Source organism: Falco biarmicus, chromosome 20 (genome assembly GCF_023638135.1).
Source record: "Falco biarmicus isolate bFalBia1 chromosome 20, bFalBia1.pri, whole genome shotgun sequence".
Classification (NCBI taxonomy): Eukaryota; Metazoa; Chordata; class Aves; order Falconiformes; family Falconidae; genus Falco; species Falco biarmicus.
The window spans coordinates 3,542,466-3,565,476 of record NC_079307.1 but is presented as its reverse complement, the minus strand read 5'-3'; the positions used below and the strand labels follow the sequence as shown (position 1 = coordinate 3,565,476).

General features: G+C 39.8%; 1 protein-coding gene across 1 annotated transcript; it reads left to right on the top strand.

Moving 5' to 3' along the window:
- The first annotated feature begins 85 nt into the window (after positions 1-85).
- JHY (junctional cadherin complex regulator) lies at positions 86-21,025 on the top strand. The gene is made up of 9 exons (XM_056322852.1): positions 86-160; positions 1,134-1,560; positions 4,358-4,844; positions 9,759-9,869; positions 12,439-13,061; positions 13,837-14,116; positions 16,040-16,120; positions 17,470-17,595; positions 19,835-21,025. The coding sequence occupies exons 2-9, from the start codon at positions 1,166-1,168 to the stop codon at positions 20,036-20,038; spliced, it is 2,307 nt and encodes a 768-aa protein (XP_056178827.1). The 5' UTR covers positions 86-160; positions 1,134-1,165; the 3' UTR covers positions 20,039-21,025.
- The last annotated feature ends 1,986 nt before the right edge of the window (positions 21,026-23,011 follow it).

The window sequence follows — 23,011 nt, the reverse complement described above, 5'->3', positions numbered from 1 at the left end:
GCGCGCGGCCCGGGCGCTACCACGCTCCCCACGGTGGGGGGGGAGGGGGGCTCCCCCCGGCTCCCTCGCGGTTGGTAGGTGCGGCGCGGCGTCCGCCGGCGCAGCCATAGCGACGGGCCGGGGCAGGGGCCGAGGCCTCGGGGCTGAGCCGGCTGAGAGGGTGAGGGGGCTGGGGGGCGAGGCGTGGCCTCGGGGGTGGGGTGGGGGGCCGGGGGGCGCACGCCCAGCTTGGCTTTGCTCAGGGGGCTGAAGGCCTGCGGTCAGGCCGGGGAGAGGCTCCAGGGACGCGGTTGCACGCAAGGCCTCGCCTCCCTCGGTGGGCTCACGGCGAGGCGGTTCCGCCGCAAGCCGGGCCTTGCCCGTGCCAGGCCCTCCGGTCCGGTGCCAGGCCCTCCGGTCCGGGCTGCAGCCTCCTGTCGGCCCTGCAGGTGGCCCCCTAGGTGTGAAAGGCCAGGGCATAACAGGCAGTGCTAGCCCTGAAAAATCAGAAACTACATTTTGCATTTCCATATCTTAACAGCCGCTCAGGTACTGAAGTGAAACTGGTGCACACTGCACTGTAATTCACTGATGTACATTTCTTCACAAAACTCTGCCTTTCCCCTTCCCTCCAGACACTTCTGTCTGGTGCTGCAAATGACTTTTAAGAGCATTTAAATGCAATCAAATTAAAAGAAGCTCTGTTCCTAATTTAAGAAGCATTCCAGTTCTTCTCACTGTGTTCTCTTCTGTCACTTTCTTGCTGGTAGCTCACAATGGCAAGACAATATGAAGTTGAATGAAACATACGAAATTTCTTTTACCTCTCAAAAGTTAACAGAATGTTGTTGCTGTGTCGTAGCTTCATTTTCTTTTTCATAAGCTATTTATACATTATTAGCTTTGTTAGCACTAATGGTTTAAGGTAGATTTCATAGCAGTAAGTAATGCATTTGCTGTATAGGGACCTGATATTAACTGCTTAAAGGAAATCCGTGTAATAGATGAGAATGAAGAATTGTTTTAACTATAGAAGTTCAAATTCTGAGCCTAAGCCAAATGATACTCCCCACAATCCCAGCTTTTAACAAATATAGTCATTATTATAGAGTGAACAGCCTTTTTATGTTTACTCTCATGTTTTCCAAATACAGAGCTGGTGTATACCATCAGTGCAAAACACAGAATGAATTCTTCAGATAAGAAGTATATTTCAGTTTCTTCTCCACAGACTTGCAACATGAGTAAAAAGCATGTTCCTCAAAACGTACTCATGCAACCAGATTTCCACCCTGTGAATTGGAAAACGCCACCTGTAAGTGAAAGGGCCTTTGCATCAAGTCTGCATGACTCCCAAGAGTCTGACTCAGAAAGCCTTGTTCAGGAGAGACAGTATCAGTTAGAACTCCAGCAGCGGATTCGTGAAAATGAAGAACTGGTAGGACGGTATTTTGATGAGCTGGAGAATGACAGCTTAGAAGAAGATAGCTTGGAGCAAATGAGTTTAAAAGAACAAGAAGGAGCAGAGTATGACACAAATCAATGTACACATGGAATACAAAAGAATGATGGTAATGGAAGGTAAGGCATAGGATTTTAGCAGATGAGTAGAATAGTTCTGACACTTCAAAACCTTACGTTCTTCAGAATATATGTGACATCTTCAAGGCCAATTTATACTGCCGAAGTGCTATTAAGAGCACCTATGGACTTTGTTCCATGCAGATGCACTGTTTCATCTCACCTGCATTCATAATTATTACACCCATTTGTCATAGTCAACATAGCCTCAACTGTATGTTGACTGAAACACCGGTGTAGGAGGGTAAGATGGAAAAGAAATCATCCCTCACAGACCTGCTCCCCACATACTGGCTGTAGACACTGCATGCAGAGGTGAACGCTGTGTGCCTGTTTAGCCACCTCTAAAACAGGCAGGCAAGAAGGTAGGAAGTGGTGAACAGATACACGCTAACCCCTACACTTAAACATTACTGGGTAAGCTAACGGGGAAGCATTTAACTACAGTTTATTCTGGTAAAAATTATTCAGTGTAGATCCCCTCTTTCTGCTGTCTACCTGATCTGGAGCTGCAGTCAGTGGAAGGAGTCCAGTGACTGTAATGGGCTGTGGACTAGGCACTACAATATTTAGCAGTATGTGCTGGCTACCATCTCAAATAGACAACCATTGCCGTGTAACTGTCATACTTCAGGTGGTGCAGCAGCTCTGAGATCATGGGCTAGAGGGTTTCTAGAGCTGGGCTGTGAAAAAGGACCAGAGAGAACACAAGAACCAGCACCAACATCCTCTTTTCATTCCTTACAGAAAGACCTGTGCTGAGCAAGCCAGGCCACTTGTAGAGGCAGAAATTTATGGGTTGAATAAATGCAGTTTTGCTCTTACAGCTGTATAAATCTAAAATTAAGATTTCCAGGGTTAGTCCCTTTAAACACTCTTTAGAAAGTGTTAACTTGGTACATGAAATAAAATTTAATTTGCTGTCGTGTACATGAAAGGCTTAACACTGTATAAATTGGGAATAATTCTCAAGTTTAAAGGGATTAAATTAAACCTGAAGTAATAATAATGTGCAGTTTCAATTTAATTGTCTGCTTAAAATAAAATGGCAAACAAATGAAGGCTAAATGATTAATAGCATGCTTTTATTCACCTCCACAACAGGCAAAATGGCCAGTTACTGAATATTTTATTGTGAGTGCAAATGATGTTAATTGTACTAGAAACATGCTCTAATTTTTAGTAATTTTTTTGACTGAATACTATGCTGAATGTGAGGCTCTTCATTAAATGGAAATTTGATTTTATTTTGTTTGAACTTAGCCAAGTAAGTACTCAAATACAGTCCATTAACCGGAGCAAATATCACAGCATATACATATGAAACCCCCTCTCTACATCCATTACTAACCTCGGAATTTGAAGAGGAAACGCTGCATCTGTTGTCTACGTACAACACTTTTGTTGATGAGTACAGAGTCCATCTAACCTTTATATCAAGTTGGGGGAAGGAATAAAAGATGCACTTTTTGTCTGCAGATGATTAGAGATGAAGGAGCTCTTCACACTCATTTTGTTCCCATGCGGTGACCTGGCCTGCATAATACAATTGAGCTGCTGTGCACACATTTCAGCACAATAGAACTCTTTAGCATTATACTCTGCTAGTTGAATCATTGCAATTATATCACATATTTCTGTACTCATTTCAAAATATGGTCACCTATTTCTGTTTACCTGTGGTGTATGACAACTAGGAATAATAAAGTTTTCACCAGTGTAAATCATCTAAGCTCTAGTGTACAGGGTACCACGGAACCAGTGCTTACCTGAAACGGAAAGCATTGCTAGAGAAATAGATTATTTTGTTATTAGGAGCCACTTGAAATATAGGCATAGGCATGTAACTTACTCAGAAAGGATGATAAATGTTTTATGGAAATGTTAATATAACTGACTATGCCACAGTTTGGAGAATCCAGCAGATCAGTACATTTCTGTTAATCGGGGCTGAAGAGTCAGCCAGGTTTCAGTGCCTGTAAGTGTCACTCTGAAAGGCTCACCATTTGCCAGTGCCCAAGAAACCAGGACTATACTGCAGGTTCAGTTAAATACAGAATCGGTTGTGGGTTTTCTAAGGCAGACCATCTTAGTTTGCTTTACGACAAATGCGCTTCAGAGCAATGGTTTGGACATTTGTTAAAATAAGAAAAAGCCAAACCCACAAAACTTTCTGATTTATGTTTTCCTACACTTACCTCAATTACAGCCTGGTTTTAAATGAGAACTTTAAGTCTTTCATAGAGAATTTTTTATTGAAACATCATGGTGTTTCATAGGAATGAGAGGAGAGAATAAAAATACAGAGCTGTAGGCTGTTCTTGCTTAGACAGTTTCAAACTGACTATTGAGAGGGTGATTTTACCAGGATTACCACTTTTATTTGACACAGCAGAGTCTTCGAAGAATGAGCAGCACATACTGTCTTTTGTATGCTACATAATTTGAAAGGAATCAACAGCAGCAGTACAATATATCTTTTATTTTTTAGTTGATTCTACTAGTACTTGTGATTTCTATGCTAAATTTAGGATAAAGATTGCATTCTACTGTGATCTGAATGTTAGGCCAGTTTATCATTCACTGATAATGAAAATTAAAAATGAAAATGAGGTCCTGCTTAAATTTTCTACTAAAAAAACATTTGCTAAACTGATCCTGATCCCACAAATAGCCATATGGTATGCACGGAAATAATTCAGTTGACCGTATTTGCAGGACTTTTGTTGGCTCAAATTGCACACTGAAATAATGTAGAATTTATACAAAAATCATTTTGTGTTTCTTTTTTAAATAGGAAACAACAGTCTGTAGACAAATACTTCAGCCTAAGATATAATCCTAATTGGAAGAACACAGAATTTTCTGAGGCAGAAAAAGCATGTCAAGTTGCTGGAGGAAGCAGTGCAGATTTTTCACAAGATTCATTTTACCTCCATTCCAGTGACTCCCCAGAAGAGAAGAATCAACAGGATGCAAAGTCACAAGAGTCATTCTCAGAGTTTGGCACAGAATTACTAAGCTTTCGTGAACCAAATGCTGTGGTCAGCACTGAAACTTTTAGGCTACATACCAAAGGGAAGGAATCTGCAGATGGCTGTCATTTCAAACATAGTCCCAGTGGATGTGGCAGTGCTTTTTCTCTTCAAATTCAAGGAGATCGGCCACACAGAGCAAAAACAGACTTTGTGGAAAAGAATAAACGGACATTAGGTTTACGTTCAAATAAGATAAATTCCTATCTTCAGTTACACAGTAAAAAGCAAGAAGCTCTTCAAGAGCAGGTAGGTAGCTTTCATGTTTTCTAATTGGTATAAACTGAGGACTGTCTAGTGTTAAGATGAAATAGCTGCATGATCAGGTTTGCAGAGGAGGTAAGTGGATTTAAGTCTATCATGCAACTGATAACTCACGATTTCCAATGAAAATCTTGTTCACCCTTTATGGAACAATTGAGAAGTCCTCAGTCACTCACAAGCCCAGTGATGGCCTTGTCACAAGCCTAGTTAAGCAACATACATTCTTAGCCATGAAGCATATCACAGAGGTGCTCCCCCACTGTTTTTGAATCCTGATGCTAAAGAAATGCTGTCTTCCTTCCTGTGGGATCTACATTACACCTTATCACTGGGTCTTTTTTTGCTGCCTCTGATTCTTCTCTGCTTGGCCAACAGGAATTTGGTAATGGTTATCTCTGCTAATAGTGTATTTCAAGTTTTGCTCAATGCAGCAAATGCATCATAGAATGGTTTGGGTTGGAAGCTACTTTAAGGATCACCTAGTTCCAACCCCCCTGCCATGGGCAGACACCTCCCACTAGACCCTCAAAGCTCTGTCTGGTGTGGAACTCTTCCAGGGATGGGACATCCACAACTTCTCTGGGCAACCTGTTCCAGTGCATTGCCACCATCATAGTGAAGAATTTCTTCCTTACATATAATACAAATCTACCCTTTTTCACTTTAAAGCCATTCCCCCTTTTCCTTTCATTACATACCCTTGTAAAAGTCCCTCTCCAGCTTTCTTGTAGGCCTCTTTAGGTACCAGGAAGGCTGCTGCAAGGTCTCCCCAGAGTGCTCTCTTCTCCAGGCTGAACAACCCCAACTGTCTCAGCCTGTCTTCACAGGAGAGGTGCTCCAGCCCTCTGGTTATCTTCATGGCTTTTCTCTGGATCTGCTCCAACAAATCCATGTCCTTCTTATGTTGGGGACCCCAGAGCTGAACGCAGGTGCCGTAGGTGGGGTTTCACCAGAGCAGAGTTGAGGGGGAGCATCACCTCCCTTGACCTGTTGGTCATGCTGCTTTTCCAGCCCAAAATACATTTGACTTTCTGGGCTGCAAGTGTACAGTGCGGAGTCATATTGGCCTTTCCATCAACAACAATCCCGAGTCCTCCTCAGGGCTGCTCTCAATCCATTCTCCACCCAGCCTGTATTTGTGCTTGGGATTGCCCCAACCTATGTGCAGGACCTTGCACTTGGCCTTGTTGAACTTCGTGATGTTTGCATGGGCCAACCTCTGAAGCCTGTCAGAGTCCCTCTGGATGGCACCCCTTCCCTCTAGCCTGTTGACCACACCACACGGCTTGGTGTTGATGACAAACTTGCTGAGGGTGTGCTCAATCCCACTGTCCATGTCGCCAACAAAGATGTAAAACAGTGCCGGTCCCAATACTGACCCCTGAGGAATGCCACTCAAATTCTGCTTGTAATAGCAGAACACACAGTGTTTTTAACTGCAGTAGGAAATCTTGATGTCACCATTTGGCTTGAGAAGCTGTGTTAGTGTTTTCCTACCCACATTGATTATAACAAAATAGTGTATATGAAGTTGCAGTTGAGTCTAAGAACCAGAAAACACATTGTGGTCACGCTGCCTTCAAGGGCCATGCATGCTCTTGCTTACCACTGTTATTTAGGGCCACACATGTAGGAATATCCAAGAAATACATGTTAGGTTTGGGTGGTCAGACAACCCTTTCCCCATACTTGCTTTATCAGCTGGACCAAACCTTATATTTGAAATCAGTCAGGAGGTACGGGTCACATACGGTACTTGGATTTGAAAGGCCTAGCTTTCTTAGGATTGACTGTGAAATGGCAGACAACTTGTATTAAGGATTAAGTGGAAATGTAATTCCAGTTCCTAATGAACGATTATACAGGAGTTTGTTGCTTTTACTTGCTACTTACTATGCATAATGGGAAGGGGGGAGTCATTGAATGACTCCATGAGTTGTAGCATAGAAAATTCTTAACTTGCAAAACTACAGAGACTTTCTGCTTCAAGTGACACGTTTTCTGAGGCTAATGAACAATTGACACAGCATTAGAGGGCATCTGCCAACTACATTACAAGGAGCGTAACAGTGGACAAGCTTTTTTTCTAACAGAGCTGTTAAGAGCGCTTGGTTTTTTCAGTTATAATTTGGATGATGGGAAAAATAATTAGCGTAGATTGATGATAATTAAAGCTGTGTTGATATAATTATGTTTACTATTTGGGGAATTCTGAAAATGTTTCGTATCTTAAGTATTGGAGCCAGGGATCAGGACTTCATTGTATAGACATTAGTCAAAGATATGTAATAGAAAAAAACAATCTGTTAAAATCAGGGCTACGTTCTAAGATTACCTTGCTGAAGTAGCCATGGGGACAGCAGAGCTGTGACATAACAGGAGCCAGGCAGCGTGCATGTAGAAAAGCGTGTTTCTTTTCTCCACAAGTTGATACAGCCGCAACAGCATTACCACCTACTGTCAGCTACCTTTGTATTTGCTGCAGTTAGGCACAGGAAGGACTTACCTCTCTTGTTCTTATCAAGACATCCATTACTCCATCTTGTTGGAGGCGGGGGGGGGGGGGGGGGGGGGGGAAGAAGGCCTGACAGAAGCATCTTGTTGACCAGAGTTGGCCCAGGAGCCAACTTTGGTCACCTCACATGAAAAAAGTATCAAAAGCGCAAAACCACCAAGTATGGGAAGAAGCAAACAAGCCACATGTCTTCTGCTGGAGCAATCAAACATGTTCTGAATACTGTTTTTTCCTAAACTGGATTATTCTGAGCTTTGCAGGATGTTGAGGCTGTTTTTATTGTTACGATCACTGTTGGCTGTCAGGTACTGCGGTAATGACATAGTGTTTGCGCTGATGTAAGTACTTTGCATACAGCTTTTTTCAATTGATGTGACATTAAGTAAAATATTTGCAGCCTTGTTCTTGCAAGATTTACAGCTATTATCTCTGTGCATACAGGGAGCAGGCTGCATGTACCAAAACATAACATAAACGTGTGTCGAGCTGTATATTTACGAATTTATATAGCATTTTATAAAGCATCAAGTTCTTTGCAGTGTTGCCTGATTCTTTAAGAACCTGATGAAGAGTTTCTGAGAGAGAGAGAGAGAAAAAGAAAGAGTAGTAGTGGCCCAGTCTAGCTCAGCTGTACTCAATATGAGTTGCTTTCCTACCTACAAGCCCCTTACTTCAAAGCAAGGAACATAATGTACAATTTTTTAATGGCTCTAGACCAAGGCACTCAGACTCTCTGTGCACTGCGCCTTACCTCAGTGTAAACACCTAATCAAGATTGCCTGCGCTTCAACAATAGCAGCCAAATGCAATTCGAGAACCACAGGCCTTTGAAGTCCTCACTGCAAAGGCCGGTTTTCTAGTCTGGGATAATGACATGCCATGATTGCTGTCTTTGTTGTATCTTTTCAGTAGAGAAGCAATTATGGGCCTCAATTTAACAGAATAGGCATTACACAGCTTATGATTCTCAAAATGCAATTTCATTTGATCATTTTCTCAATTTGATTGGTATTAATAGAATAGTTCACAGAAAATGCTGGCAGAGGTTGTGTCCTGTTCCTCTTTCAAAGAGATAATGTAGAAGTATGCTTTACCTGCCCAGTAAACTATCAATACAGTGAGTCAGTTGGTTCCACCAAAAACATCTTACTGACTGCAAAGCTGTATATATCCACAGTTCAGGAAACCTGTGTGGAAACATTTAATTTATGAACTTCTCACAACTAATACAATCTGTATTGCCATTCAGAGCAATGGGATCACCTGAAAACTCAGAATAAACCCAACCTACCTTTTCCTAGTTGTCCTAATCTCTCACCTCCAAAGATGAGAGGCTTAGCTCCCCAGAACGATTTTAACACTTCCTTCACACTGATTTCACCGTTGTGATTTTCAGTTCATAATTCTCTTGGTCACAAATATCCCCTCAGTGCAAGTTCTCCTGTGTTAGCCAGTGTCACTGCAGCGGTGCATAGGTACTTCTACCACAAGCATGAGTCCAGCACCTTGTTAGCTGTAGTCTCTTTACAGCAAGACTGTCTAACTGCACGCTTAGTTGAGGCCACATCTACTGTAGTGCTTAATAGGATAGTTTAGGACAACACAACTATAAATAAACAATTAAAAAGTATTGGTTTTCCTGAAGTTTTATAGAGAGAACAGAAAAAGTTTCATGCTTTCAAGAAAAAAATTCCGTATTGCTATATTTACAAGGGTATCGCTTGGCTTTGAAATTTGTAGTGCCAGCAGCCACCCTCAAAAAATTGCTCAATTTTGATTTCTAGCCATTGTGGTACCACAACTGTGAAGATGTTCTGCTTGTTTGTGGGCTTGCTATTTTGCACAAGCTGTTTGATTGTTGCCAGGCTATGTGTATTAGATGTTCTCTTTCTGCAGCTACTCCTTGTACTTTTCTACCAATGTTACTATGTTTTGCCATCTTTTTATGCGTGACTCTATTGTTCAAGACCTTATTATGGTGTGTGTCATCCATCAATGTCTTGGTATACGGGCCGATTGCTTGGGCAATAACTACTCTCTAGTTGCTTTTCTGTTATTAGGTACATCCACTGGCTCTCATATAAATGGAGGAGGCCAGACGTTTGAGAGTTACAAGTAGGTTGCTGTGCTGTATACTTCCTGCAATTTTCTTTTCCTCTTTTCTTTAAAGTAGAAGGAATACTCCCTACTACCACACCACTGTTAATGGGGTTTTTTACTTCCTTTTTAATTTTCTCTTTTAGATGTTCATTTTCTTGTTATCTATTATATAATGGCTAATTTTAGCATTTTAGCCTTAACAGGAGGAAAATTATTATTTCCTCAAGAACTTTTCAATCCTTTCATGTGCTTGGGCTATGGCTATAAACATCCTTGGTTTTTAGGTTACAGATCCTAAAGCAGTTGATGAGGAACCCGTTCAGAGTGTCCTGCCATTCCAGACTGTGAAAATGGAGCCTGAAGACAAATGGTACCTGAAAGCACAGCAGCTCAAGGTTCCTTTTAGATAAATGTGATAATTGAAATATATATGTACAAGCAATGAAGTTTGAATATTTAAAGCTGTAATCTCATTACTTTTAAAGTAATGAGTACTTTTAAAGTACCAGTTACTGACCAGAAATCCTTAGATATCAGTAGGTCATCACCAAAATGTAACGCATATGCTGCTTTGTATACCAAATGATTTTAAATCAAAATAGACACCGAGAATGCCAAGAAATTCTTAGCTCAAGGAATCTTATCTATTTAGGATGTTATTTGGTTGATAATAATGTAAAAGCACAAACTAGTACGTGGTCGTGTTTGATGGTTCATGAGGATTCTGAGCAAGAACTTTACTACTCTTACATTACTTGTCCCCTAAAATCCCCATGAACATCAAGGGGTTACCATAAAACAGAAAATGTTACCAGCAGAAAAAGTTGCACTGACCTCCTCCATACACGAGTCTATAGATTGGTTGATGCTGGTCTTTCAAACCAATGCAACGGGATAGTCTTTGGAGCAATAAAAGAGGCCAGGTCATCATCATTGATGAAAAACCAAGAACTTCAGAACCAGAACTTCAAGCCAACTGGAATTATTGTTGGCAAACCTGATTACTTTCTTTGTATTAAAAGTATTTGATGTAGTTCAGGCAGACTGTTTAAATTCGTCTTTGTTCACTTAAGAACAGAAGCTGCACTTCTGTAAAGGACAAACAAGATTTTATACTGCTGTCCATTGTGAGAGATGTGCTTTATATACAGAATTTCAGAACGAAGGAGATACTTTACAGGGCTGCTCATTCCATTTAAGTGGAAAAACATTGGCCTGGTCCCAATTTGGCAGCAATTCATGCTTTCTACCAGTGGCACAGTATGCCAGAGTGTTAACCTGCAGAGGTTGAGCTAACAAATCATCATCTTGGCACCAGGAGTCAGGATTCCCCAGTGCTAAAGCTTTTGCCAAAACATGCTGGTCTATATGTATATTTAATGGTAGGTATTAAGTAGCTATTCTGAGTGCTTGTGCTATGTAGTGATTGCAAGTGTTGCTAACAAAAGAACCCTAGAGAGACAGGAGGATGAAATGGAGGATTTTAGCGCTGACAAAGATTAAATGGACTGAGAATGCATTTGTGTATTCCCTAGAAGGGAAGCCCTGTCTTTACTCAAAATGAGCAACACCTGATGCTGTAATTGGAAAGTGATAGATCTTAGATAGACTCCAGGTTTAGAGTATGTCAGTTTAGCTCAAGACAGTAGTCCTGGTGTGCTTAAACTCTTAAAATTGTTTCTTATGATTTGGATAATGTTATGCAGCGTACAGGGCAGGGAGGAGTGTTTGGTTTAGAAATTACGTATTTTAAATCATTGACATCAGTGTTTCTACTGCGGACCAGTCTAATAGTGTGTACATAGCCATCTTTTCCTGAAATTTAGTACTGTTTATTTTCAATAGATTTGATTTTTGAAACATATTCTCTAGATGTTTGACACTGAGCTACCATTTGTCTACTGAATTAGAAGCAAGTAGTCCTGTGCATTGAAGGGCACCTATTTTTGCATTTCATTCGGATAAAACTCCCTCATTCCATATTTACCACATCATCATTTATTATATATGGTCTGTATCTGTAAGGAACCATTTTTATAGTATAGCACTTCAGAATTTGTCTCAGACCATTAAGGAAAGTTTTGGTGCAGCGTTATGCATTGTCTGTGCATCACCAGAATAGTATCTCTGCTTCTGGTTCTTGGCTAGAGGTTCCTACATATTGAAATTTCAGATTAAGTCTGGTCAGGCCTTCACCTGGTCTAGCCACGAGCACAGTTTACTGAGACAGGATACAAACACACGGAGTGATTTTGATGGGTCTAATCAAACTTGTGCAAACTGGCCTAACTCATCAGGACATCAAAGAACTGTTAATGTAGTCATGAAGGACCAATGCTATCCCTGGGTCTCCTTAAGGGCCCTTCTATCAGGACATGTTTTGTTCATTCAAAAACCCCAAACCTGAAGCTTTACAAATGCCACAGACTGTTCTCCGTACCGTACTAGACTTCAGGACACAGATGCTTTTTCTTTTACACTTCACTCTCTGCTAAGAGCTACTTTTAAAACTAATTTCCATAGTGATACTCATTCAGTTGTGTAAAACATTGCTATAACCCTTTTGTAGTTGTGAGTGTACATTAAACAGGGGTGGTTGGCTCCATACATCCCTGATTTTTAAAGTGATAGGTGATTATGTACTCCAGCCTAGATAGGGCTGTTCCAGGCGCCACATTAACATATGTTCTGAGTTTAATACATGTTCAGAACTCAGGTTCATTGTAACCTGGCCAGCTATTTAAAGGCTGTCTAAAATAAGAATGTTGCCCTGGATTAGAAGCATAGAACATGATGTAATCTAGTCAAAACATCAGTTAATTAATTTGTAGAATTCTAAGAAATAGGTACCTGAAAGGCATTGTGACAGTCAAACTTACCCATACACTTGTATATTGTTGATCTTAATGAATGTATAAAATAGCAACCACTGAAATTCACCCCACTTTTGATAACTTGTTTTAGGATCACCAAAATAAGTCCTCCCAGAGAGATAAAATAAAATCCAACCAGAGTCTCAGACAGAGAGCTTTCCCAAGGAATGACAGCCAACATCCAACAGGAAGGCCAGCAAAACCAAAGTCTTGGCACCACAGGCACCACCAAGTATCAGGATTTCGGACTGCTCCTCTGCAGGCAGTGGAGCAGGACAACAGCGGTGCACTGCAGAAAAGGCTGTATCCAAGTCATTCTGTTGACCCTGACACGAATACAGCAGCAAATTCAGATACTTGCTTAAATAATTTCCCAAATTCAAGGCACACTGTTAATCGGGATTTTACCACATCTACCTACCCTTCTCATCCAACATTACATAGATTTAACCCAGCAGAGGTTATAACTCCAGCATATACCAGCAAGGAGAGCAAGAAATATCAGCATCATTCTCCACATGGACTTCCACATGACCAGCAACATCTGTACAACCATGTCAGTGTGCAGCTTTTTGCAAGAGATAACAGTACCAATGGTCAAGCACATCCACATCAGAGGAATATTTCATCTACTTTTCATGCCAATTTCCAAGAATTGGTGAAGGATCAAGCATCACTTCAGGATTGCAAAAGACACATTTATGTGGATAAAAGGTATCAGAACTATGCTATCAGTAGTTTATGGTAAGGATATAATATTGTAACACTATGATGCCCAGAAAAAATAAAAATAGACAAGAAAATATTTTCAAGTCCAAAGTATAAAATCATTTTGCTACTATCCTGCCACTACGGATTACTACTAGCTTAAGATTCATTGTAACTATTGATTTTTAAATATGGTATTGGCAAAGGGCAGTTCTGTACTGCAGGCTCTCTTGCACATAGAATTTTCCACAATTGAAAGTTTCCTTCTGAAAGGCTAGAAGGTGAAATTTAAAAAATAGATAGCAAAGAGCACTGTACATCAAATAATTCTACTGCTAGCTGCACAGAGTTATGTCCAAACTTGCCTTGAAGGGTGACTATCCAGCATCATTCCATCTGGCTCACTACACGTGGGGAAGGGCATGAAAATCCTTAGTTATGTAGAATTCCACCTGCTGTGATAAAAATGAAGGGTTTATTTCACATAGACAATTATTTCAGTACTCAGCAGGCCTGATCCAACACTGTTTAAAAGCAGTTTTCATTGGCTTAGGCTAGCTTTGTGTCAGGCTGAAAGTTAGTCCATCTGTAATTTTTGCATTTATTTTAAACAGTTTCCATACACTTGGGTGCAAGCAAAGTCAGTCATTGTGAAATACCTGTGTCTTTCCATCTTCATGTTTATATTCTGTGAAGGGGGATCATTCCAAGTATAGAATGCTTGTTGAGCTATCTGCTATATTCAAATAAAGATTCTTATTTTTTCCCTCTCTTTTTTGAGGCCTTCTCAGTCTTCGGTTCACAGTTCACCAACAGCCCCTTGTACAACCTCTCCGTTTACCCAAATGATGGAGCAACATCACCAAGAAATCACTCATTTGACAGAAGCTCACTTAGCTGACCTGCAGTTGTTCAGCCTACATCCACCTACAATCCCACAGACAGAAAGTGGTTCAGAGGTAGATCCAGAAAGTGGTGAAGGAAGTAGAGTGAAAATAAGCCAAAGCAACTCAGAAGGATATTTCATGGAAAAGCAAAAACAGCCTAAATTCAGCAAAAAGGTAAGCAAAGATGCGGACTGGATGGTTTTACATTTCTGTTCCCCCCCCCTCTGATTAATTTTTTTTCTTAATAATCAAAAGAGCTTAAAAAAAAAAAAAGGAATGGGGACTGAATTTCCTGCATTTCTTCATTGTTACAGACAGCATACTGGCACACACTGACTTGCCCAGAGCATTAAAAACTCAGGAACAAAGGTGGAAACAGAGACTAAAATCATTTTAGTCTAAGGAGCAAGGTGGTTCACTACCACCTCTCCCTATGTCACTTTCAGTCTTGATTAGCTCTAAGAACACACAGAGCAGCGTTTGTCCTTTAAGTTATCCAGTGATAAAATGATTTAGAATAAAGCTATTTGTTTAAAGCAGCAGGTTGCCAGACCTCAGATCTGAGCAAACCATTATCCTGGTCATGCTCATTTGCTATCCAACTCAAATCTCTCAGTTTCCAAGGGAATCAAACTGAACAACAAACTTAGAGGATTTGTAAAGCTAACAGTATAAGCAGTATTACAAGTCTCCTGATGATCCCATTTTTGTCCTTATTAAAACTTGGTTCTTTTTGTCTTTTCTGTGTGTCCAGTTTCATACTATAACCAGTTAACACAGATGCAGTGGAACAGCATAGAGATATCCCTGTGTGTCCATGACAAATTAAATGTTTAAGAAGTTAGCTTCAAGTCTCAGGGCAGACAAACTAAGCTGGAATAATTACTCATGTGTTTCATCTAGGAGGCAGTTTGTGTATTGCTGCTTGAATGCCTCTAAGAAGAATTAGCTGGATTATGATAGTAACTGAGGGGCAGATTTCTTTTCCTTTCTGTTCCCCTGAGTTCAAGCCATTGTTTCTATCCTGTATTTTCAGTAGCTTTCTCACGTTTCATATGTGAGGAATGCTACAGAGAATAAGACAGTTTATGTCTCACAGAAAAATCTAGCTTTTCCTAATAAACAAATGCAGTCATACTCATTGCATGAAGTGAGAAAACCCAGATTTTTTTGCAGACAGCTAAATTATTAACTCTTTGCAGTACCTTAAATTGAAGCTGGGTTTAAGTATATCACAAAAGAATAGGGATAACTGACAAAAAACATCAAATAGAAAATTCAAGGCACAGAATCAGTTTCTCTGCAGTTGAGCTTAGCTTGAATATGCCTTTTGAAGAAATGCATGTTTTCTTCACATATAGAAATTCCTTGTTAATTCTACATTACTCTAAGATTGAAATTACCACAGAGCTGATCGTGATGGGTTTCCACTGACAAGTTTTTAAAACATAGTGCACTTCTAAAAATTAATCTGGTGTTCTTGAAAGAGATTAAAAAGATTCTGGAAGTATTGGGATCTTTGTAGTAACGTCATGAAGTATTGAAATGGCATTACCCATCACTCATCTTCTGCCTTCCCTATGTACTTGTAAAGCTTTTGCTGTGCTACAAGGCATGTATTTTTCAGCTGCCTGTGAACAATTTTCCATTGCAGTTTTGAGAACAAAGAAAGGTTACTATTACTAATAACATTTGTCTAATTTTTTTTTTTACCACCAAAATCATGTACTTTTATCCACTTCTCTTACAACAGTTCCTTTGGAGTTTCATTTTAATAACAGTCAAATGGGTCACTAAGCTGTTTAAAAATAAAGCCCACAAAAGCTAATTTTTGACTGAAAAAAAAATTGCTTTGTGATTTGGATGATTGGCAATTACCAGCCTAGATTCAAAGGAAATACAGTGTGATTTGACTTCTGCAATTAACTCAACCTTTTTGGTAACTTACAATCCTTAAAATGAGACATGCCAGAGATAAGACTGTGACTGCAAGTTGAATCCTGCTGTCATCCTGCGTGTCTGCTACAAGACTTGCCTCAATTATGGTCTCTACAAAATCATATAAAGGAAAATCTGTCACTGCTGTTTGTTTTTCAGCCATGTCGCTCAAAACCCTACATAAACCTGAATGTAAAGCTTGGAGGCCTCGGACCTGACTATGAAGCAATCAAAGAGAAAGTAAGCAGTCCCTATTATGTGATCTGCTTTTCAGTTATGCAAAGTAAGCATAAGCAGGGGAGGGTGGCAATGAAATAACTGCTGAGGAGCAACTTATATTTGTCTGATACGTTATGTCCTTGACTCTAGGTCTAGTTTGAGATCCTAAGAGGAGATTGAAGTAGGAGGGACAACTGTATTGTGGATAATTTTAACTCTCTAATTTTGTAGTTCCACATTCAAGGTGGCTAACTGCACGTCAGTAAATTATACACTCACGTGACTGAGTTGCATTGTCATTCCCAGTGTAGGTTTGCCTAACATTCAAAGTGGAAGTAAAAGGAGAAGTTGTGTAGTGGAAGTAAAAGAAGTTGTGTAAACACCGTTATTAAATAGCTGGATGCACACTACCCTGTTGAAATGGAGACAGATTGTTCAGAACAAGTATCTGAACTGCTGTCATTTGACCTGTTCTTTGCCAATAATGAAGATCTGTTAGCAGCTCTCTGTCTAGGATGCTACCAACTCCATCCTGCGTGCTTTGAGACCCTATTAATCTGACAACAGGTGCTTTATGTGGCATTTTTTATATAACATTGTAGGACAACGGAAAGGAAAAGTGATAAAATGATCATCCCTTTGGAGTCATTGAGAAGCCCTTGTATTTTCTTCCTCCTTGCCATAAATGAAACAGATTAGAGATTTGAAATTAGAATGCACGGTGGTCCATAGCCCAGGACTCTCTGCTTTTTTAACAATGTCATAACACTTCTGGAACCTGGCGTATCACTGGGGTATCATTGCATAGAAAGGAAATAATTAACATTGTCTGATAACAGGGACAAGGCAGAGTATAACTGATATAATATATACTATATTGGAACCAAAAAGAACCTATAATATATACTAATAATATAACAATAAAAATATAAGCTGAATTTGAGCATAACGAATTGCCAGAAATACAAAGATGGAGAACATCAGCTAAGTAAATGAAGGATGTCATTTAGGGCCTTAAAAAGTAAGTACAGAGGTTTTAAAAGTCATTGCAAAAGCTGACAGGCATTAGCACATCCATTTTAGAACTGAACAGATATATTGAAACGTTCAGAATAAAGATGCACCTCTTGCATTTCTGTTGAACTCTATCCTCGATACAGTTCAAGAAAAAGCTCTTAAAAATGAAGAGTGATTAAAAAAGCTGTGCCATTTATCAGGGTTTCCTGTTGTGTTCTGCTGAGGAATGATCAATACCATAGCCAGGTGTAACAGCAACAGAGGAGTAAATGGAAGACTCTGGTGGAAAAAGTGTTTCATTGATGGATCCACTGAGGCATTTAATTAACCATACACTTTTTTCCTTTTGTCAGAAAGAGAAGTTAAAGCAACAAAAGGAATATGCAAAGCAAATTAAGGAACACAATATGAAAAGCATTGCTTCAGTTCAGAGATTACCTACAAAGCCCCAGGTCGTATCTTCAGTGTCAAGGCAGAAGGTAAGAGCATGCAGGGAGAGATCCTGGATGTTGCACAAAGAAAAAGCAAAAGCATAAATTTATCTCACAGGTCCTCACTGGTGCATCTATTCTGTATGGCTGTAGATGTATGCCAAGAGCTGCTGATTTCTTTGCCAACAGCAGTCTTCAGTGCATGCATCTGCCTTGCTTTTCATGAGAGTATACCAAACGGAAACGGAGCAGTACTCCATCCAAGCTACCAGCACTCAACTTAAACAGCTAGTGATGCTTTCCTGTGGAAAGAGTGGGAATAAAGGAGAGTGGGACCCCCCTAGGAATATGCTCTGCTTCATGTCAGCGATAGAGGCCACAATACTACAGAGTGCACTCTTCTAATGGACCACAGATATCCTCTTGTTAGTCTATTATCCACCTGCCTGCCAGTCTCACTTACAAACTCTTTTCACTTCAGTTGCATAGCTACAGTAATTTGTCTCATTTCTCAAGCCCATACGACATCACTTTAGCTTTCACTGGCCTTCAAAAATAGCCTAAATGAGCGATGACTGACTACATGACAGTGGCATGCGTAAACAAACTTCCCTATTGCAGGAAGTAATAAAGCTCTGGAAATAGCATATGTTTTATCCAATCCATTCTGCAGGAGCTCACCTGCCTGGTGCTGAAAGCACACTAACAGGTAGATCTCCAAGGTGACAAATGAGAGCTGCGTGCTTCAAGCAAGAAGTTTTGGAGTTTAGTATCAGTTACTTGCATTTATTTCCAAACCTCACATAAACCCAAAGAGATGAAACTCCTCTCTTTGGATATCTAAAGGGCTTTAGATCCCTTCAGAAGACTTCCCAGGCACTCTTTCACACAGAATGTGAAATAATGCAATTTCCACTTGAGGTGTAACAGGTGTTGCCAAATACACGCGACTGAAACGACACCAGAAAAAGTCCCAGGTTAAACCAGGGCTGCCTCAGATTCAGGAGTTCTGTAATACTGTTTCCATTCCCTCTGCAAGACAGCCTTCCTGGTTCCATACCTCATCCTGTACTATTTGACACTTTATTTGACAGTATCTGCTTTGCATTGCTCTTTCAGCATGGCCCTGCTCAGTGTCAGCGAGACATCTCTGATCTAGAACAACAGCTTGACTACTCCCGTTTTTAATTTTGATAGTTAAGTCTCTCATGCAGTAGAACTTAAGCCAAATTATGCAGAACTTACATACTTCTTGTCTGCACAATATAGTATTTACCTACATCTCACATTCACACGTGCAAGTTTACCTACATACTGCTACCGAAATAGGGACTTGGTAAAGCGTGTGGTTGAAGGAAACGCTCGGCCAGTGTGGCAAGTACAGTTCTTCAAGTTACACTGTCCCTGTCAGTATTTCATTACTGTCCTCCTTTGCTTCACGGTACGTTTGTTCAGCATATACACATGCTGAGTGTCTGAAGTAGAAGAGAACTGGAATGGAGGTTCATTTCACACTGCCATCCATATTCTCAGTATAGCATGTGTAGGTCCTGTGTAGACTGGGTGTTACCGGGAAAGAAATTCCCGGTCACAATGGAATATGCATGGTTATAATGAACCTCTGGGAACTCTGTGAGAGGCAATTCTTTGTTTTACCCTGAACCAGTTACCTGTTAAAGGCTGGTGTGTCTAATACCATCCTCACTTGATCAGGAGTCTTTTGTTCAGAACTGCGTTAGCTTTGAAATTAACCAAAAAGGAATCTGGCAAGGGATTTTGTTAAATCAGGTTCCAGAGAATTTAAAACAATTACTTACACTTCATTTCAAAACTTTTTTTAGCATTTTAGGCCTTTCAATACATCAATTCCTTAGAATTTGTCATAGGAGCACTCGGTTTCCATCCTTGTCATACTAATCTGCAGAACTCCCTGCTATAAGATATGACTGAAGACAAGAGCTTGACGAGACTGAAGCAAACAAACAAGGTTATAAACTTACTAGATTTTGTGTTGCTTTTTCTTTTTTAAAGAAAAAAAGACTGCTTCAGTATTTAAGGTGGCCTCCAGTGGTAAGTGTCAGAAAGCAAATCTCCTTGAGGTGGGTTGTTTTGCCCACTGCAGAGGTTTCTTACAGTTGCCACTGAAGCATCTAGTGTTGAACAGTCAGAAACAAGATCAGGAATTAGGAGAACTACTAATTTAACATAGAAACACCTACCTTTTCTTGGAAATACTATACTGGTTACGTTTCTTCTTAATAATTTACCCCAATTTTCATGTTTTTAGGCGCTGGAATATGCTAAGAAGATTCCTAGACCAAAGACTTTCACAGCAAGGCAATCAAATGAAGAGGTGAAAGAGGAAAGAGTTCTGCCATGGACTTTAAATGGAGACAGTTTACCTCAGATAGCATCCTTGGAAACTTTGCAAAATAGACACGAGAAGGAGAAGGAAGTTGTAGCTGCTTTCAGAACCCTTCATATCTTCTAAGTATTTTGGAATTATTAGGGATATCTTCAAGGCAAAAGTGGCTGAACTATTTAATTATGAGTATCAATCACGTATCGACCATCATCAATTCAACCATCACATATTGATTTACTATTCCACTGAAATATAAAGTGCCTTCATTTTAATAATTGTTAAATTTTAGAATCAGTTATACTATACCTAATTTCAAAAAACTTAAACAGTTGCATATGTAGCATTTTAAATCTGGTCATGTCCATTATTATTTTTCTTTGAAAACAACTGATCAGTTGCATCTTTCAGACTAATCAGCTGTTGTCTTGTCACAGCTGGATCATTTTTAGACACATCAAACATATGGGCATATCTACAAAATATTAAAAATAAACATCAGTTTCATTTTATGATCTCAATATCAGCAATGTTTCTCTTTTTGGAGTGCAGACTGCCCAGAAATAAAGCCAAAAATAATCTGTTGCTATTAAGAAAGAGAACAAAAGTGTGCACCAAACATAGCAGTTGGTAATGATACAATACTAATTATTCAAGTGTTATTCTGTTATCTCTTAGTGAATAGCTGTCACATCAAGACCAAAATTTTGAAGCTTCATCCGGGACAAGAAAATTCAAAACAAGTACTGGCTGATCATGCAGACAATCTGTTATTAAGCAGAAGCAGTTGGAAAATATATTGAGTAACTAAGGATAATTGAGAGCTACATGTTTGAGAGGAAACAGCTTTTAACAGATTAAATCTATAAAAATAACAACAAACAGATGGGTTTCTTATGATGGTTCCATTTCTTTAACTTAGTAAATTATTAATTAAGTCAACACATGAAATGTGATTAGAACACACAGCAAGGGAATTTTGAAGAAAACACACTGAAATATCTTTGAAAATAAGCTAGTTAAAATGAAAAAAACACAACAACAACCTTGTGATTATGTGTAATTACTTTATCTGATTTATTAGGTTCCCTTTTGTATGGGAGAAGAGAGAGAAGTAGTCTTTGGGGGGGGGTGTGGGGGGGGTGTGGGAAGAGTTCAAGTCTCCTTAAAAGGAGGCTAACAATGGAAAGGTAAGGTGGGAAATAAAAGAGAGTATCTTTGAAATGGCTTTCTCTTTTTCTAGATGCATCTTTTGTTAAAAGTAAACATAGAAATGGGTAAGACCCAACACGTTTCTGGGTTCAGTTTTCATTGACTGGATATCTCACAGGAAAAATAATTTTCCAGTAGGTTTAGTGTGAAGTCAAGGCATTGGAAGTATGCCGTATATTGCTGGAAAGGTCCTATACCTTTCATTTTATAGAGTCCTGGGTTAGTTTGGCTTAGATCCTACAGTCCTCAGGATGCCTCAGTCCTCCTGACAGTGGGTTAGTTGGTGAAATACACCCTGCAGGATCTCCAGTCAGGCTCCCAACCTAATGTGGAAAAAACTGACCACAATACTGCATCTCTCCATCATGGAAGAAAGCCGTGTTCCTTTCCTTAGAGCCCTCCTGACCCACCTGAGAGCTAGGATTAGGTGCTAATCCCCCACCACACCTGCTGAATTAGGCTAATTCACAGCTGGAAGTTTGTGATGTACATAATTTTTTGGGGAAAACTTGGTGGAAGTAAGGTCTTCCCATGTGGGGAACGTGGGTCAGGTTGCAGGGGAAATGTTTTGCTTATGGAAGTTGCAAAGCAGTTTCTGGAACAGGAGCATCCTCTGCCTCATCCTCCTTTCTCTTCACCTTTGGGAAGTGCACTGGCCCCTTTCCCGTAGTGTGTGCATGCCTGTGATATGATCCACCAGGCTAGGCTGGGTAAACGTTTCCATGCCCTGCCAGTTGCTGCTTTTTCTACTTTTATTTTTAAACCAAATGGTAACACTTTGAAGCATTTCTGATTAGGGAACCTCAACTTGTTGTTTCTGCTTAAAAGTGATAATTCCCCCTTAATACAAATCTCAAGTACCTATTTTAATGAAACCTTCAGATGAATATCAAAGAGCTATTTACTCGTATCTAATATTTTAATTAGATTATATTCTCAATTTAACCCATTAAACCCCCTTTGATGATCTCCATGTTTAGTGTTTAGCCCCAGATGCTGGAGGTAATGAATATTGGACCTTTGATTTAATGAGAACTTCTGCCTTTCCAGCCTGACTCCCTTTGTATCCCCCTTTTTTATTTTCTGAGCTATAGAATTCAGTTAATTGAAGAAGTCTCTTACCACCACACATTAAGGAACCTAAATTAGCATCCCTTTTCTGATTAGAAAATGCAAGCAGACATTTTCTCTTTGATCTGAGGATTGAGTTGAAGTAGGCAACAGCCCCCTGAAAATGAGCTGATGGCTTTATTATTTGGCTGACATGCAGATGCGTCCATGTGGTGCAAAATGCTTAATGTCTTAATTGATCACCTTCCTCCTTATCTGTCATCCTACTACCTTTTAGAGCTCCCTAAATTAGGATGATCTTTCTAGGTGGGTGGTGTGTTTTGTTTGGGTTTTTTTTGTTAATAAAACAATGAACTTTTAGAAAAAAATTAAATACTAAACCCATACTAAACTAGAAGCCATGTACACTTAAATGATCTGCATCTGGGGGGCAGCGTGGATAGATTTTTTTTATATATATATATATAAACACTAATCATGGTCATCTCACAAACCATTTGGATAGGGCTGTGGGGTGGGGTTTTTTTCTCTCCCAGAAAAAGACATCATTTGCACCATATGTGGAAAGAAAATCTTTTGATCTACCTCAATACTAATGCAAATTTTCCCTTCACCTAGCAGCTACGGTGGCACAAAAAGGGACCATACAAGTAAATGATGAACATCCATCTGCTTAAAAGCAAAGGCCAAAACTTAATGTCTTTCAAATTAGGAAGGCAAGGAATTTAAATAAGAAATAGGCCTTGGATTTTGCATTAAGCATTCAAGGAGAGATTGAGCTGGAGCAGAACATGCCTGCCAGAGTCCCGTGGCTCCAGC

Coding starts and splice junctions, on each gene's coding strand:
- JHY (XM_056322852.1), top strand. CDS start 1,166: ATGAATTCTTCAGATAAGAAGTATATTTCAGTTTCTTCTCCACAGACT. Junction 1,561..4,357: donor AAGAATGATGGTAATGGAAG/GTAAGGCATAGG, acceptor TTTTTTAAATAG/GAAACAACAGTCTGTAGACA. Junction 17,596..19,834: donor CTTCAGTGTCAAGGCAGAAG/GTAAGAGCATGC, acceptor TCATGTTTTTAG/GCGCTGGAATATGCTAAGAA.